General features: G+C 43.3%; 1 protein-coding gene across 1 annotated transcript in view; it reads right to left on the bottom strand.

Moving 5' to 3' along the window:
* The window catches only part of LOC100673481 (signal-regulatory protein beta-1-like), a 47,736-nt gene that overhangs the window by 7,393 nt on the left and 21,963 nt on the right, over positions 1–18,380 (bottom strand). The window contains 3 exon segments of the mRNA XM_064275883.1: positions 503–617; positions 9,423–9,752; positions 10,349–10,663. Of these exon segments, the coding sequence (XP_064131953.1) occupies positions 505–617; positions 9,423–9,752; positions 10,349–10,663 (758 nt within the window). The 3' untranslated portion in view covers positions 503–504.

Raw genomic sequence — 18,380 nt, 5'->3', positions numbered from 1 at the left:
CCTCACTCCCATCCCCAGTCCTGCCCACTCAGCCATGTGGTATATCAGTTGGACCCCTCATAGCAGCTGATCTAGAGGTTCTCAACATTACTCTAAAATGTGGATTTCTTTCGCCAGCATGGAGCCCCAGTGTTCAAGTAACCTGGAGATGGTCTCCAAGGGAGCCACTCGCTCAGTTGCCCCTCACTCAGCACCCCTCGCCATTTCATTCATGGAACCTCTAGGACCCTGAGGATACCTTTTGAAAACGCTTGGCCTAACCCACCTCCTGCAGGTCTCCACATGCTTCCTGGGAGCTGAGAACTTCTTAGAGAGTTCCAGGAGACTCCTGAGGGGAGTGGAGAGGGTTTCACTTCTCTTAACTCCAGGTGGAGCCTAACACTGTTACAACTGGGACCTCCTGGGCTGGTCCTCCTTGCAGACCTTGCCCTTCTGGGGACAGACATTGGCCTGTGCCGCCCGCCCCCCCCCCCCCGAAGCCTGAGCTTCTCCCACAACTTACAGTCAGGCCCTCTGCTTCCTGTAGACATAGATGGCAGAGACACAAACCACCAGCAGGGCCTTGAAGCCTAGAAGGAGACCTCCAAGGAGGAGGAATGGAGTCAACAGCACTGGGACTAGAAGTTAACAGGCAGGAGAAGCCATTAGAGGAGGTACACAAGAGTCCAATCCCAGGGCTCCCACTTACTCCCTCTGAGGCTCCCTGTGCCCACTGATGCTCTGAAGCCTTTGAACTTGCGTCCTGTCTGTCCTCATTCTCACTTATCTTCTCAGCAGCCAGGACAGTCCTCCTTGAGGGAATAGGTGGGGAGAATGTGTACTCACTGGCATACAAGTGTGACCCTTCACCTACTTTCTTGATCCTCACAATGCTGTGGGGGTAGTATTATCCCTAGTCTGGTGAGGAAACTAAGGCTTAGAGAGTTTAGAGAGGGTCACGATATGAATGGGATTCAATCTGGGGCAGTCCATACTGTGGTCTGGAGATCCTGTTTTTGGAGCCAAGACAAGTCCACCATCTCAGGGTCATGGGAATTATGTCAACATTGTAGGCAAGGGAGTGAGGACAGGTTTCCTTCAGAGAGAGTTTCAAGGCTTTGCACCAAGGAGCGGAAGAGCTCTCAGGGCAGCCTGACCTAATGAAACCTGCTGCCTGGAATCACCCTGGTAAGTCAAACAAGGGGACTCTCATGCCTGGGAGGGGCCTCACATATGATCTAGTCCACCTGCCCCCAGGGCAGATACCACTTCAACTCTGTTGGACACAGAAAGATGGATATGGGAAAGCATGCCTTTGCTTTCTTTGTATTTTTATGAGAAGCAGTTTTTGTTTTCAATATTAAATGAATAGAAATATTAAAATATTTTTCTTAATAAATAAGATAGTGGTGGTACCTCCTTAAGAAAGGAGTGGGGACACCTCCCTATTTGTTACTGCTCGGGTGTTGGAGGCCACAAGCCTCAGCTGAGTCACTCTCTGGAACTTTATCTCAACTGAAGACAGCTACATTGCCTAAGGTCATGTCTCCTTCTAGGGGGCAACTGAATCCAACGACTGGCTGAACTGTGGTGTATTCCCTCAATTTGAAACGACTCTAAAAGTCCATCCTAGCTCTACAGCCCTCTGTTGGAGTGAATGAGTCTTTTGTTGTTCACCTGCAATTGTGCTTCAGTTATATACTTCAATATTTTTCACCCCCAGTTCTGCTTCCTATACCCCTTCGTGTATATTGATCTTGATGGCACTCCCCAGTGAGCTTCCTGCATTCTTACACCCATTTTGGAGTCTGTTTCCCAGAGAAACTGACCTATTGGAATTGGGCTGGAAGTGATCTGGAAAGCAGATTCTAAAATGCAAATCTGAAACTGGATCACTCATGTTGTGGATAAATTTTGTCCCTCTCAAAATATATGGTGAATTCCTAACTCCCAGTACTTGTGAATGTGATCTCATTTAGAAAAAGTCTTTCTGGATGTAATCAAGTTAATATTAGGTCCTACTGGTTTGGGGTGGGTCCTAAATCCAGTGACTGGTATCCTTATAAGAGATGGTTTCAGAGATACAGACACACAGAAGTGAATCTTGTTCTAAGTGGCACAGATTTGCTGTATTGGCTGGATTCAAGGATTCAGATTTACTCTGATTAGCTTAGGACAATCACCTGGTCTAATGGCAAGACACCTTCAGCAACATCCCATATTACTCCCTGAGTGCTAGTTTCCCATCTGTAGAACTCCAGACCAACCGGGTGGTGGCTGAAGCAAGAAAGGAGACCACAGGTAAACTGAAATATGCATTTTTCTCAGTCCTAATAAGTTTCTTTAGCTTTTCTCCTAGTGTACATGATAAGCTTTCTGTTTTAATTACCTCCGTTTTTTTTTTTTTTTTGCCTTCATTATACAAATAATTTTAATTGGATATAGAATTCAACATATATAGTTTTTTTTCCTCCTTTAGCAATTTTATGCTCTTTTTTATTGTCTTCCCATTGACCCCATTGCTGTTGAGTCGATTCCAACTCATAGTGACCCTATAGGACAGAGTAGAACTGCCCCATTGGGTTAACAAAGGAGCACCTGGTGGATTTGAACTGCTGACCTTTTGGTTAGCAGCCATCGCTCTTAACCACTATCCACCAGGGCTTCCATTGTCTTATGCCCTCTTTTTTTCCAATGGGAAGTCATGTGTCATTTCTATTGTTTTCTTCTATGTCATTTCTTTGTGTATCTGTGTGGCTGCTTAAAGATATTCTCTTAATCTCTCATTTTCAAGAGTTTATGACATACATAAGTTGTGCTGGAGTTCAATGAGCTTCTTGCATTTATAGATCAATTTCATTTGCAAAATTTGTGGAATTTTAGCCATTTCTTCAAATAGCTTTTATACCTCAATTTGTCTCTCCTCCTTCCCACAAGCACCTATATTCTTGCTTTTAATCCTTTTCCTCTCTGCTTTTCATATTAGGTAATTTCTATTAACCTATTTTAGTACCAGTTGCTGTTGAGACATTCTGACTCACAGTGATCATATCTGTGTCATAATGGAACTGTGCTCCATAGAGTTTTCAATTGCTGGTTTTTCAGAAGTAGATAGCCAGACCTTTCTTCTGAAGTACCTCTGGGTGGACTCACCTCCAACCTTTCAGTTAGCAGCAGAGCATATTAACTGTTTGCACCATCTGGGGAGTACATTACCCCTAGTAATTCTTCTATCATTTCCAATCTGCTCTTAAGGACAGCCAATAAATTTTTTATTTCATATATCCTTCGATTCGATGGCACTGGGTTCTGGGATGTTATTTTATGATTTCCTTTTGGTCTTTTTAAAGTAATTTTTATTTATTTGATGACATTACCTACCTGTTAATTCACTTAAAAATATTTTAAATTAGTTATCGATCATAGATTTAATAGCTGAATCAAAATCCTTGTCTGCTGATACATACATCTGGATCATCTCAGGGTTAATTTCCACTGATTGCTTTTTATGTTGAGAATTGCTTACATTTTCCCTTTCATCATATGCATAAATTTGGATTGTGTCCTGGACTTTGTAAATGAGATATTGTAGAGACCTTGAGTTATACTGCTATGAAGAGATTTGATTTTTTTGAGACAGTTAGTTTTGGCTAAATAGTTTTTTAGATAGTTCATTTGGCTGAATTAATACACAGAATTGGGGCTGCTCGTCTCTGATTTCTCCTTTGTGGAATTCCCCTGTCCTCCAGGGGCTGTAGTCACCAAAATGCTATCCTCTGACTCTTCACTCCATAAGACGGCAAGCTTCTATCCACGTTACAGTTGACTGGTGGACATTGACTTGGGCAGATGCTTAGCAAAAATGTGTACCAATGGGAAACACAGTCGCTGCTACTCCTTTCATTCAAAGTTGATTCCTCTGCAGTTTCTGCCTGCTTGTTTTCATCCTCCAAAGTCTTCAGAAAGTTGTTCCAGTACTTGCACTTGCTATCTTCAGAAAAATTGGCCCAATGAGCTACTCCACCTTTTCTTAAAGTCTTACTTTTTATGTATTAAGACTTTAATTTAGTCTCCTGGAGAACATTGCCCCAACTCTGCAAGGTATTGCCACCTAGCAGTCACTGTAATTGTGTCTTTAGAAGGCCATTTCATCATTCTATAAAGCCAGCTGCTTCAGCATGATGGTGAACATGATAAGATCAGTGAATTACATGAGCATGGGCCCATTGTTGCACTTCATTTACTGTGAAGTGAGCCCCTTCATCCGAGGCAATGGTGTGTGGGATACCATGACAACGGGTGAGGAATTCTATAAGTCCATGAACGGTAGTTTTGGCAGAAGCATAGTGTGCAGGAAAGGCAAATCCACATCCAGATTGAATGTCTATTTCAGTAAGAACAAAACTCTGCCTTTTCCATGATGGAAGCAGTCCAATGCAATCAGCTGGCCACCAGGTTGCTAGCTGATCACCTCGAGGAATAGTGCCATGTCGAGATTGGCAGATTGGATACTGGGCAATGGCTGTAGCCAAGTCAGCCTTGGTGAGTAGAAGTCCATGTGGCTGAGGCCATGCATTACCTCCATCCCCGACACCATGGCCACTTACCTTTTGAGCACATTCGGGCAATGACAGAAGTGGTTAGGGAAAGAGAATGACTGGTTTCCACCGAACTTGTCTTGCTCAGTACTTGAATGTTAAAATCCTCCTCTGCCAAGGTCTCTCTTTGGTGAGCATTCACATGAGATCTAAGTATCTTCACTCCTTTGACCAATTCAGAGAGGCCTATCCACATACCTCTTCCCCATACCTCCTCGTCACCAATTTTCCAACCATGTTCCTTCCCAGTCCCTGGCCATCTAGCCAAACCATTGGCCACAGCCCATGACTCAGTATAGAATTGCACATCCAGCCATTTCTCCTTCCAAGCAAAGTGAACAACCCGGTGCACTGCTCAAAGTTCTGCCCATTGGGAGGATTTCCCTTCATCACTATCCTTCAGGGAGTCCCAGAAAGGGGCTACAGTGCTGAGGCTGTCCAATTTCAAGTGGTGCCGGCATGTCACATAGAACCATCTGTAACCAAGGCACGAGTTTTCTCTTCCTCAGGCAGCTGATCATAAGGAACTCCCCATTAGGCCATAGGTGCAGACTGGGAGAGGGAAGGTGATGTGTCGGGGTGGAGACCATGAGCATTTGGGCCACTTCCTCATGTAATTTACTTGTGCCTTCAGGTCCTGCTCAAGCCCAATCTCGTATAAACCACTTCCATTTAATGATGGAGTGCTGCTGTGCATGTCTGACTTTATGACTCTGTGGGTCAAACAACACCCGGTTCATGATGGGTAGCTCAGGCCACATAGTGACTTATTGGCCCGTGGTAACCATGCAGTCTCTACTAAGGCCAAGTAACAAGACAAAAGCTGTTTCTTGAAAGGAGAGTAGTTATCTGCTGAGGATAGCAGAGCTTTGCTCCAAAATCCTAAGGGTCTGTGCTGTGATTCACCAGCAGGGGCCTGCCGAAGACTCCAAATAGCACCTCTATCTGTCACCGACACTTCAAGAATCATTGAATCAGCCAGATCACAAGGGCCAAGTGGCACAGCAGCTTGCATGGCAGTTTGAACCTATTGCAGAGCCTTCTCTTGTTCTGGGCTCCACTCAAAACTAGCAGCTCTTTGAGTCGCTTGACAAATAGGCCAGAGTAGTATATCCAAATGAGAGATATGTTACTTCCAAAACTCAAAGAGGCCCATCAAGTGTCGTCCCTCCTGTTTAGTTGTAGGAGAGGCAAGATGAAACAACTTATCCTTCATTTTAGAAGGAATATCTTGACATGCCTCACACCACTGGACCTCTAGAAATTTCACTGATGTGGAAGGGACTTGAATTTTTGTCAGGTTAACTTCCCACCCTTTAGCACACTAATGTCTTGCCAATAAGTCTAGACTCATTGATGCTTCTTTCTTACTGGGTCCAATCTGCCTAATGTCATCAATGTAAGGGACCAGTGTGATGTCTGCCGGAAGGGAAAGTCAATCAAGTTCCCTGCAGACTAAATTATGACATACGGCTGGCAAGTTGATATACTTTAAGGTAAGACAATGAAGGTGTATTGCCAGCTAAAGGCAAACTGTTTCTGGTGATCTTTCAAAACCAGAATCAAGAAAAAGGCATTATCCAGATCAATAGCTGTACACCAGGTACCAGAAAGTATATTAATTTGCTCAAGCAGTGAAACCAAATCTGTAACAGCAGCTGCAATTGGAGTCACCACCTAGTTAAGTTGTTAATAATCCACTGTCATTCTCCAAAATTCATGTTTTTTGCACAGGCCAAATAGACAAGATGAATGGGGATACTGTAGGAATCTCCACCCTTGAATCCTTCAAGTCCTTAACGGTGGCAGTAACCTCTGTAGTCCTTCCAAGAATGCAGTATTGCTTTTGGTCTACTACTTCCCTGAGTAGGGGGCAGTTCTAACAGTTTCCAAGTGGCCTTTCCTTCCATAATAATCCTTATTCCACATGTCAGGGATTCAGTGAGGGTGGGAATTCTGCCATTTGTTGAGTATATCTATTCCAGTTATACATTCTGGAACTGGAGAAATCACTATAGGATGGATTTGGTGACCCACTGGGCCCACAGTGAGCCACACCTGAGCTAACTCTCCATAAATAACCTGACCTCCATACACCGCCCCCCAGTCTGACTGGGGGGCCACAGTGACATTTTGGGTATCCCAGAATTAGTGCCAGTTCATATCCAGTGTTCAAAAATCCCTGAAAATTCTGATTATTTCCTTTTCCTCAATGAACTGTCACTCTCGTAAAAGGCTGTAGATCCCTTTGGGGAAGGCTGGGAGAAAGAGCAACAGTATACATTTTTGGCAGTGTAATGGGGTCCTTCCTCAAGGAGACCCAGCCTCCACTTCATTCAAGGTGTTCTGGGTCTGCAAACTGGCTGAAGTCTGGGAACTGGTTGAGAGAGAGTGACTCTAGTCTGGTGACTCAACTTAGGCTGCCATTTGCTTGACCTAAAATTCTTCTGCTTGTACATGTCCAGTAAATATTTAGTAGATTTCCCATCTCTTGCACTCTTAGGGATACAATGACTAAGTAGGCAATGGCATAAGTTCATATGAGTCAGCCTATTCTGGTTACTGCTTTGAGCCTACTGTCCATTATGGTAACTACACCCACCTTTTCTTTGTTGATTAAGTGCCTCCACTGGGCCTCTACAACCATGGGGTCCAATCAGCCCCATTGTAGTTGTTGTTGTTATTAGATGCCATTGAGTTGGTTCTGACTCATAGCGACCCTATGTGAAACAGAATAAAACACTACCCGGTCCTGCACCATCCTCACAATCGTTGTTATTCTTGAGCCCATTGTTGTGGCCACTGTGTCAATCCATCTCATTGAGGGTCTTCCTCTTTTTTGCTGATGCTCTACTTTAGCAAGCATGATGTCCTTCTCCAGGGACAGAGCCCTCCTGGTAACCTGTCCAAAGTACATGAGAAGAAGTCTTGCCATCCTCACATCTAAGGAGCATTCTGGCTGTACATCTTCCAAGACAGATTCGTTCATTCTTCTGGCATTCCATGGTATATTCGATATTGTTTGACAACACTGTAATTCAAAGGCATTAATTATTCTTTGGTCTCCCTTATTCATTTTAGGTAGGTGTCTTAATTAATTCAAGGAAATGGCTCGTGCAGTTGGAGGCTGAAAAATCCCAAATTCATGGGTCAGGGATCAGGCTAGAGGTTTCTCCTGACTCATGTGATTGCAGGGGCTGAGGAAGTCAACATCAGCATGTCAGACAGCAGGCTGCTGGCTCATGGGGCTGCGAGAGCTAGAGAATCCCCAAATCTGTAGGCTAGATGGCAGGCTGTTGGCTCAAGTCCCAAGAACCAAAAGTCAGATGATGACAAGACGGATGTTGGAGTCAAAGAGAGCAAGCTAGTGAGCTTTGCCAGAATGTCTGTATGTATTAGATGCAATCCACACCTCCGAGGAAACTCCTCTTACCACTGATCAGCTGATCACATCAGATCACATCATGGAGGTGATTACATTATATTACGTTATGGAAAAGCCATCAGTCCAATGTCTGCCAAACCACTGAGAATCATAACCTAATCAAGTTGACACATAACATTAAACGTCACAGTAAGCAATCCCTCCACACTGTTATTTTTCATTCTTTTCTGGGTGCTCATGAATATATTCTTCTATTTAAATATGAACATTCCTCAGGGCACTGAAACACCACTGGGTGCGGCCATTTTGAAGAAAGGAAATACACTGATAACAGGTTGGATGGGGCGAGAAAAGGATACACTGACAGCTTCTTACTCTTCCAAGGGATTGAATCAATAGAACCCTTTTAGGAGACAAAATGCAGTGTTGTCATTGCCTTAAATAGGCATGCCCTTTGACCAGAAATGCTTCTTTGGGAATTCATTCCACAGGAATAGTCACACATGAGAGATATATGTACAAGAACACTCTCTGCAGCATTAACTGTATAAGCTGTAAACTTCCTAAATGCAGCTCCTATCCAGTGCACTGTCTGAATGAGCCCTGGGATAGGCTTGCAAAGCTCTGAGGGAGACGAGGCAGAGGTTAGAAAAAACGACGAGGAGGGCTGTGGGCTCATATGGACCTGGGAAAGTCATGATTGTTAGGTGAGGAAAGCAAGGTCAGGACACTTTGAACAGGTTAATCCCCCTCCTTCCTTCCCTGCCTCCGTCTCTTTGTCTTTCCTTCTTTCTTTAATACGTATTCATGTAAAAATCTCTATAAAGATACATACCAAACTCTAACAGTGGTGGGTGATCTTGGGGTGTAAAATTTCTGGGAAGAAGCTAACTTTATACATCTGATTTATATTTACAAGCATCTAGATTACTCTAGAAGGAGCTCTGGTGGTGCAGTGGTTAAGCACTGAGCTGCTAACTGAAAGGTCAGAGGTTCCAACCCACCAGCTGCTCCATGGGAGAAAGGTGTACCAATTTGCTTCTGTAAAGATTTACAGTCTTGGAAACACTGTGGAGAAGCTCTACACTTTCCTATAGGGTCCCTGTGAGTCAGAATTCACTCAATGGGTTGGGTTTTGGGTTCAATTACTCTATAACAAGCATAAATGAAAGAGCCCTGGTGGGATAAAGGTTAAGCTTTGGTTGTTAACTGAAAGGTGGGTGGTGTGACTGAGAGGTTCTGCAGGAGAAAAACCTATTGATCTTTTCTCATGAAGATTACAGCCTAGAAAACACTGTGGGGCAGTTCTACTCTGTCGCACGTGGTTGCTATGAGTCAAAATCAACTTAATGGCATCTAACAGCAACAACCATGAGTGACTATCTTAACATTAAAACAATAAAGATAAAATTAAGATACAATTTAAAGACAAGCCAGGTGGGGTGTAGTGGAGGTCTCACCAAAGGTTGATTCTGTGCTCTGGTCCTTCTGGGGGTCAGTGAACTTCAGAGTCTGGTTTTTTGTGACTGCTGGCTGCCCGTCATGCACCACCTGGCAGGTGAGCACCACATCCTCCCTGTGGGCAGATGAGTTCACCAGGATCCAGCTGTTCAGGTTATAGGTCCCATCCTTGTCCTCGGTGGGGATCCAGGATGAATCTGTCCGGAACACATTTCCGTTCTCCAACCAGGTCAGCTTTAGGGTCTTGGGGTAGAACTTCTTCACTTGGCAGGTGACGTTCACCTGGTTCCTTCGAATGGGGAGTTGGGTAACCTCCAAGGTGGGCGGAACTGAAACAGCACAGAGCAGAAGCTCTGACTTGTGGAACAGACAGATCACAGTGGGGGCGTCTCAATAATGGTTAGCTCCCACAATCATGGCAAGGGAATCACTGAATAAAATGCAAGACATGCAGGAGGTACCCAAGCAATATACAACCTCTTTGCATAATGAATGAAATCACTAGGTACAGTGCCTGGCACACAGTAGGCGCTCAAGGACTGATAGCTCCTATTAGGATAATAATGAGTGAAATCAGCCAGCACAATGCCTTGCATGCAGTCAGAATGTAATAACTGTACCAAAATAAATAAAATCACCAAGCACATAGGTGCTTACTATGTAGTTGGTGCTCAATAATTGCCACTGCTGTTGGTAAAATAAATGGAACTAACACTGTGCTTGGCACATGGAAGGTGTTCAGCTGGAAGCTGTCATGAAAATAGTAGGTGAAAATGTTGAGGAGTGTGACTGAACATTGTAGGTTTATGGTAATTGAGAAGGACTATTAGGAATTGGATTCCAGGAAGTTCAAGCCCTGGAGCAAACCTGGGGGAGCAGACTGGGCTCTGGGTGAGGGTCTGGGCTGGATGTGAGTGGCATCTACCTTGAATGATGTTAGATAAGTTGGCTGTCCCACGAAGAGAGCCCTGCAAGGTACTGTGGGCCACCTCACAGATGACCTGACTGTGGACGTCCTCTCTGGTCAGCATCACCTGGGTCTTGCTGGAGATGTTGTAGGAGACACTGCTGCCCGGAGGCACCACCTTGGTCTGGAAGGCTGGAAGCTCATCCCCATTTTTGAACCACTTCAGAGTGACATCTCTGGGAAAGAAGCCATGGGACTCGCAGGTGAATCTCACTGTCTGCCCAGGTGTGATCCTCACCAAGGGGCCAGATACCACAAGAGGAGAGGGCTTGGCTACAAGAAGGAGCATTTGTAAACAATAAGCATCATTTCATCATCATCATGAATGATAAGTATGTGATACTGTCTAGACTCTTCGTGCTTATTATTTTTTAATCCTGCTAAGAATGCTGGGAGGCAGGGGTCACTGTCCTCCTCTCATAGAGCCGGAAACAAAGGTTCAGAGAGGTGAAGGGACCTGACCGAGGACAGACATTGAGTGGCGGGGCCAACATGGGATTCTAGGCCTGAGTCCAAAGTTCACTTTCTTTTCCCTGCACCAGGTGCTTTCCCCACCAATCTTGGCACTCGAGCAAATTTACTCGCAAGTGTCATTCTTTGTATTAACTCTTCCTAGCTGGCCTCACCCAGAAACCTTCCCATGTCAGAGAAAGCATTTATAGAAGTAAATGAAGGGGAAGAAGTGGCAGAGTGGGACTGGCATGAAAGCAGCATCCAAGCCGACCAGACCACTGGTGGTGTGACTGCCACAAGTCCTAGCTTCCCCATCTGTAAAATGGGACCATAAGCATTCTCCCAGGGCTGATGAAGATCAAATGAGGCAATGCCAGCATTTCTGCTCTGGACAAAACTCAGAAGATGCTTAACAGGAATAAACAAAGGCATACCTATCTTTAACCCAGACATTATTTACATTCAGAGATCCTTCTCCTTTAGGTATTATTTCATAGTTTCCGTTCTTGCCATCAACAGTCCTGCAGCACCTAATGTGTGCCAAACCCAGAAACTGAAAGAAGGGGGCAGGAGAATGTTTCTCTGAACGTGGGGTCATCTTTTGGGTCAGTTTTGGGTGGAAAACGGAGATTTATTGAGTAAACTCACAGAGGGTAATCTGTTAAGCGATAATTACAAGAGACCCACGGGGATACTAAGCCCAGAAGCACTTCCAGTTCCGGGAAAGCCTCCAAGAATTGAAGAACCAGAATAGTCTATCCCTGTGGGCAGGTCCTAACAGAGAGTCTCCAAATTGTTAATTATTATCCAAATTTCTGTGCCAGCAAACAGAACAAACATTTGCATTTGTGAATATATGACTTGCCTTCTAACTTCCATGAAACATTTTAGGACATAGAAAGCAGGGCACCACTTGAATAAGTTAAGTCATGAGAACACCAAACCAAACAAAAACCAAACTCTTTGCTGTCAAGTCGATTCCGACTTATAGCAACCCTATAGGGCAGAGGAGAACTGCTCCATAGGGTTTCCAAGGAGCAGATGATGGATTCAAACTGCCAACCTTTTGTTTAGCAGCTGTAGCTCGTAACCACTACACCACCAGGGTTTCTATGAGAACACCAGCTGTCTGGATGTCCCTAAAAGCATGACATGGGGTGGCCAGTGACCGCTTATTAAAAGCTCCCAGGTCCTGACCCTGGGCTCATCTCTCCAGCCCCTCAGCTTTTTCACCCTCCCAGCAGCCCTGTGTACTAGGAGACAGTGACCCGCATTTATTGGATGAGGCTCAGAGAGGCATGTGCTGGCCACATAAGGGCTGACGAATGTTAGCATCTCTGTGCTTTATCTTTCTGAGCCTCGTCTGTTTCTGTAAAAAGAGGAAGAAAACGCCAACCTGGTAAGATTGGAGATGGTGTATGTATATACAGTGCTGAGCCTGGTGTGTAGTCCAACGCACCACCCAGTGGTAGGTGCTCAATAAATTATTAATGTATTTTTTTATTTTTATTAATATAGGGTCGCTATAATCGGCTCGATGGCAGTGGGTTTGGTTTTTGTTTTGGTATTAATAAGATTGTAAGATCTGTTCATTATAAGTTCTTAAACTACGTATTTACTCTTTTGGCAGTAAGAAGACAAAACAAAAGCAGAGAAAGAAGACAAAACGAAAGCACACCAAACGAGTTCCAAATCCTGCTCCCAACAGCTGTCACCAAAACAAACAACAAAAACATAAATAAAAAAGTCGGAAGAAACCACCCATTTACAATTGTTCTTTTTTTAAAAAATAATTTCCTCAAGAAGCAAGTATGGTGGATGGGTTTTCAAAACACAAACAAGATCACAGGCCTTTTCCCCCAGATTAGCTCCTTATGGAAGCTGGAAGCATTCTGAGAAGGGGAGGGAGCAGATTTCCTCAGCGACCTTGTGGTGTGCTGGAGGAGGGAGGGTTCTGTGGCTGAACAGCGAGGATTTGTGGAAATTCCCTCACCTGTTCAGACACAGACCTATTTAAAGATGGGAAGGGTCCCCAACAACGAGCTGGATCTGAACTCGGCTTTGTCTGGTTTTCCCCTCCTGGTGGACAGAGAGGGTGGGAGCCCCTTCTCAGCCCCAGAGGCGTGTCCGTGGGTAGGGTGTTCACACCACATGCCTGGGCCATATTTTCTTGGGCCCCTAAAGAGTTGTCACTGACATGTGCTAACATACTGCACCCACACCCTGAAAGCTGTTCTGAAGCCCCAGATCCATGAGGAAATTCCCTTGTGAGGAAAAAAATACAATCTTTCTTCTTTGAGCCAAGAGTACAAGTAGCTCAGGGGCTTTTATCCCTGGCTGTGTATTAGAATCAGGGGCTTTTAGCCCTGGCTGTGTATTAGAATCTTCTGAATTCTGGTACCCAGGCCCATGCCAGACCAATTAAATCAGAATTTCTAGAGAGGGGCCTGGGTCTTGGGATTTTTTCAAAGCTCCCTGGGTGAATTTAATGAGCAGCCAAGATTGAAACCACTAAGCTAGTGAACACTCATCCCCAAGCCCCATTTATCCTTGAGCCCTAGAAAGGAAATGTGACCTGTCCAGGGGCATAGGCTTTGGCATAACATTTATAGCTGGCATTTATTGAAGGTTTAGTACATGCCGGGCCCTATTCTAAGCACTTTAACACCTGTATTAACTCCTCTCATCCTTGCAGCCTCTTTAGGGGGTGAAATTAGCACTGACAGATGAGGACACTAAGGCCCAGTGTGGTAACTTGTCTGAGGTCACAGACAGGAGCTAGCAGAGCTGGGATTTGAACCCAGGCAGTTGGGCTCCAGGCTGTGCTTCCCTAACCACTGCGCTACTTACACTCAGTAATAACCCCAATCTTTTTAGGGGTTTATACACGTCCTCTCGAATTCTCATAGAACCCCTGAGTGGTGGCCAGGATTATCCCTGTTTCACAGTTGGGAAACTGAGGATTCCAGGGAAAACAAGGCTTGCTCAAGAACACAAGCTTTAAGATATCACAAACCATCATTTTATTGAGGGTCTTTCACGGTGCAGGAATTAAGTGGTTGGCTGCTAATGGAAAGGTCCGTGGTTCAAACCCACCACCCACTCAGGAAGAATGATGTGACAGTCCACTTCTGTAAAGATTATTGTTGTTATGTGCCGATGAGTCTGTTCCAACTCATAGCGACTGTATGTACAACAGGAAGAAACACTGCCCGGTCCTGTGCCATCCTCACAATCCTTGTTATGCTTGAGCCCATTGTTGCAGCCACTGTGTCAATCTATCTTGTTGAGTGTCTTCCTTTTATCACTGACCCTCTACTTTACCAAGCATGAAGTTCTTCTCCAGGGACTGGTCCTTCCTGATAACATGTCCAAAGTTATATAGGACGAAGTCTCGCCATCCTTGGTTCTAATAAGCATTCTGGCTGTACTTCTTCCAAGGCAGATTTGTTCATTCTTATGGCAGTTCCTTCATGTATTCAATATTCTTGGACAACACCATAATTCAAAGGCATCAGTTCTTCTTCAGTCTTCCTTATTAATTGTCCAGCTTTCACATGCATGTGAGGCGATTGAGAACACTATGGCTTGAGTCAGGAGCACCTTAGACCAGATTTGTCCAATGCAATAACTCGTTTGATTCTTTTTTTGTTTTGTTTTGTTTTAGGTTGTGTCTTAAGTCAATCTGTCTCTTTTTTTTATTATACTTTAGGTGAAAGTTTACAGCTCAAATTAATCTCTCAGACAAAATTTATACACATATTATCATGTGACACTAGTTGCAATTCCTACAATGAGACAGCACACTCCCCCTTTTCACCCTGGGTTTCCCGCATCCATCCAGCCAGCTCCTGCCCCTTCTTGCCTTCTTATCCTGCCTCCCTACAGGAGCTACTCATCTGGTGTCCTGTATCTGCTTGAACTAAAGAGCACACTCTTCACAAGTATTATTTTACATTTTATAGTCCAGTCTAGTCTTCGTTTGAAGAGTGGTCTTTGGGAATGGTTTTAGTCCTGGGTTAACATAGCATCTGGGGGCCATGGCTTCAGGGGTTCCTCCAGTCTCAGTCAGACCATTAAGTCTAGTCTTTTTTATGTGAGTCTGAGTTTTCTCATACTCTGTCAGGGACTCTCTGTTGGGTTCCCTGATGGGGAAGTCATTGGTGGTAGCTGGGCACCATCTAGTTCTTCCGGTCTCAGGCTAATAGAGTCTCTGGTTTATGTGACCCTATTGTCTCTTGGGCTTGTTTCTTTGGTGTTCTTCATTCTCTTTGCTCCAAGTGGGTCGGGACCAGTTGATGCATCTTAGATGGCTGCTCACAAGCTTTTAAGACCCCAGATGCCACTCACCAAAGTGGAATGCAGAACATTTTCTTAATAAACTTTGTTATGCCAATTGACCTAGATGTCCCCCAAAACCATGGTCCCCAGACCCCAGCCCCAGCTACTCTGTCCTTTGAAGTGTTTGGTTGTGTTCAGGAAACTTCTTAGCTTTTGATTTAGTCCAGTTGTGCTGACTTTCCCTGTATCATGTGCTGTCCTTCCCTTCACCCAAGGTGAGTCTTGTCTACTATCTAGTTAGTGAATTTCCCTCTCTTTTTTTTTTTTCTCCCTCCCTACCCTCATAACCATCAAAGAATGTTTTCTTCTGTGTTTAAACCTTTTCTTGAGTTCTTATAGTATTGGTGTCATACAATATTTGTCCTTTTGCAACTGACTAATTTCACTCAGCATAGTGCCCTCCAGATTCATCCATGTTGTGAGATGTTTGGCGGGTTCTTCATTGTTCTTTAACATTGCGTAGTGTTCCGTTGTGTGTATTCCATTTGTCTGTTGATGGGCACCTGGCTTGTTCCCATCTTCTTGCTATTGTGAACAGTGCTGCAATGAACATGAGTGTGGATATATCTATTTGTGTGACGACTGTTATTCCTCTAGGATATATCCCAGGGAGTTGGATTACTGGATCATACGGTACTTCTATTTCTAGCTTTTTAAGGAAGCATCAAATTGATTTCCCAAGTAGTTGTACCATTTTATATTCCCACCAGTGGTAAGTGTCCTGTCTCTCCATGACCTCTTCAACATTTATTATTTTGTGTTTTTTGAATTAGTGCCAGCTTTGTTGGGGTGAGATGGTATCTCACTGTAATTTTGATTTGCATTTCTCTAATGGCTAATGTAGTGGTTAAGTGCTATGGCTGCTAACCAAGAGGTCAGGAGTTAAAATCCGCCAGGCGCTCCTTGGAAACTCTATGGGGCGGTTCTACTCTGTCCTATAGGGTCGCTATGAGTCGGAATCGACTCGACAGCGGTGGTTTTTTTTTTTTTTTTAATGGCTAATGATCATGAGCATTTCCTCATGTATCTGTTAGCTGCCCCAATGCCTTCTTTGGTGAATTGTCTGTTCATATCCTTTGCCCATTTTTTAACTGGGTTGTCTTTTTGTTGTTGAAGTGTTAAATTATCTTGTAGATTATAGAGATTTGACCCTTTTCAGATATGTCATAGCCAAATTTTTTTTCCTAGCCCATAGATAGTCTTTTCAGTCTTTTGGTGAAGTCTTTTGATGAGCATAAGTGTTTGATTTTTAGGAGCTCCCAGTTATCTAGTTTCTCGTCTGGTGTTTGTGCATTGTTAGTTATGGTTTGTATTCTGCTTATGCCATGTATTAGGGCTCCTAGCATTGTCCCTATTTTTTTTCCATGATCTTTATCATTTTAGATTTTATATTTAGGTCTTTGATCCATTTTGAGTTAGTTTTTGTACACGGTGAGAGGGGTCTTGCTTCATTTTTTTACAGACGGATATCCAGTTATGCCAACACCATGTGTTAAAGAGACCTTTTCCCATTTAATGGACTTTGGACCTTTGTCAATATCAGCTGCTCATAGGTGGATGAATTTATGCCTGGATTCTCAATTCTGTTCCATTGGTCTACATATCTCTTGTTGTACCCATGCTAGGCTGTTTTGACTACCATGGCGGTATAATCGTTTCTAAAATCAGGTAGTCTGAGGCCTTCCACTTTGTTCTTCTTCAGTGGTAATGCCTTACTTATGCACGTCCTCTTACCTCTCCATATGAAGTTGGTGACTTGTTTCTCCATCTGGTTAAAAATTGTCATTGGAATTTGGATCATGATTGCATTGTATCTATAAATTGCTTTGGGTAGAACTGACATTTTCAGAATGGTGAGTCTTCCTATACATAAGCAAGGTATGTTTTTCCACTTATGTAAGTCTCTTTTGGTTTCTTGCAGTAGTGTCTTGTAGTTTTCTTTGTATAGGTCTTTTACGTCTCTGGTTAGATTTATTCCTAAGTATTTTATCTTCTTAGGAGCTATTATAAATGGCATTGTTTTGGTAATTTCCTCTTGGAAGTCTTCTTTGTTGGTGTAGAGGAATCCATCCTGATACTTTGCTGAACGCTTCTGTTAGGATTGTTAGTTTCCTTTGTGATTACCTTAATATTTACCCCTATTTTTCTAAGTTTAAACCAATCTTTTATTTCATTATATTGCTTTGATTTCCTCTGCCTGTGAAAGATTTATGACTAGATATTTTAGTCCCTCTTTTTTGATTTAATGTTGTCATCTTTTACATAATGATGTCTCTGTTTTCCTATTTTCAGTCTTTAACTTTGATTTATTTTTGTGACTTTCCTATATGGGTTGATATCTGGTTGCTCTGTCCTGTGTTCTAGTCTTGGGTTGTTATCTGATGTTACTGATTTTCTAACTGGAAGACTCTTTTAGTATTTCTTATAATTTTGGTTTGGCTTTTACAAATTCCCTCAATTCTGTTTATCTGGAAATGCCCTAGTTTCCCTTTCATATCTGAGAGACAGTTTTACTGAATATATAATTCTTGGCTGGCAATTTTTTTCCTTCAAAACTTTATATATGTCATCCCATTGCCTTCTTGCCTGCGTGGTTTCTGCTGAGTAGTCAAAATTTAGTCTTATTGGCTCCTCTTTGTAAGCGACTTTTCCTTTATCCCTAGCCACTCTTAAAATTCTCTCTTTATCTTTGGTTTTGGCAAGTTTGATTATAATATGTCTTGGTGACTTGCTTTTGGGATCTACCCTGTGTGGTGTTCAAGGAGCTTCTTGGATAGATATCTTCTCATCTTTTGTGATATCAGGGAAGTTTTCTGCCAGCAAATCTTCAACAATTCTCTCTGTCTTTTCTGTTATTCCCCCGCCCCCCATTCTGGTACTTTAGTCGCTCATAGATTATTTCTCTTGATAAAGTTCCACGTAAATCTTAGGGTTTCTTCATTTTTAAAAATACTTTTGATTTTTCCTCAAATAAGTTGGTGTCAAGTGCTTTATCTTCAATCTCACTAATTCTGACTTCCATCGTCTCAGTTCTGCTTCTATGACTTTCTATTGAGTTGTCTAATTCAATTCTGAAATTTCATTTGATTTCTTGGCTGCTGCTTCCATGGGCATTGATTGTGGATCCAAGTAAAATGAAATCTTTGACAACTTCAAATTTTTCTCCATTTACCATGATATTGCTTATTGGTCCAGT

The sequence above is a fragment of the Loxodonta africana genome, chromosome 24 (genome assembly GCF_030014295.1).
Source record: "Loxodonta africana isolate mLoxAfr1 chromosome 24, mLoxAfr1.hap2, whole genome shotgun sequence".
Taxonomy (NCBI): Eukaryota; Metazoa; Chordata; class Mammalia; order Proboscidea; family Elephantidae; genus Loxodonta; species Loxodonta africana.
Note: the sequence above shows the minus strand (reverse complement) of the source record. Positions and strands in the feature narration are given on the sequence as shown.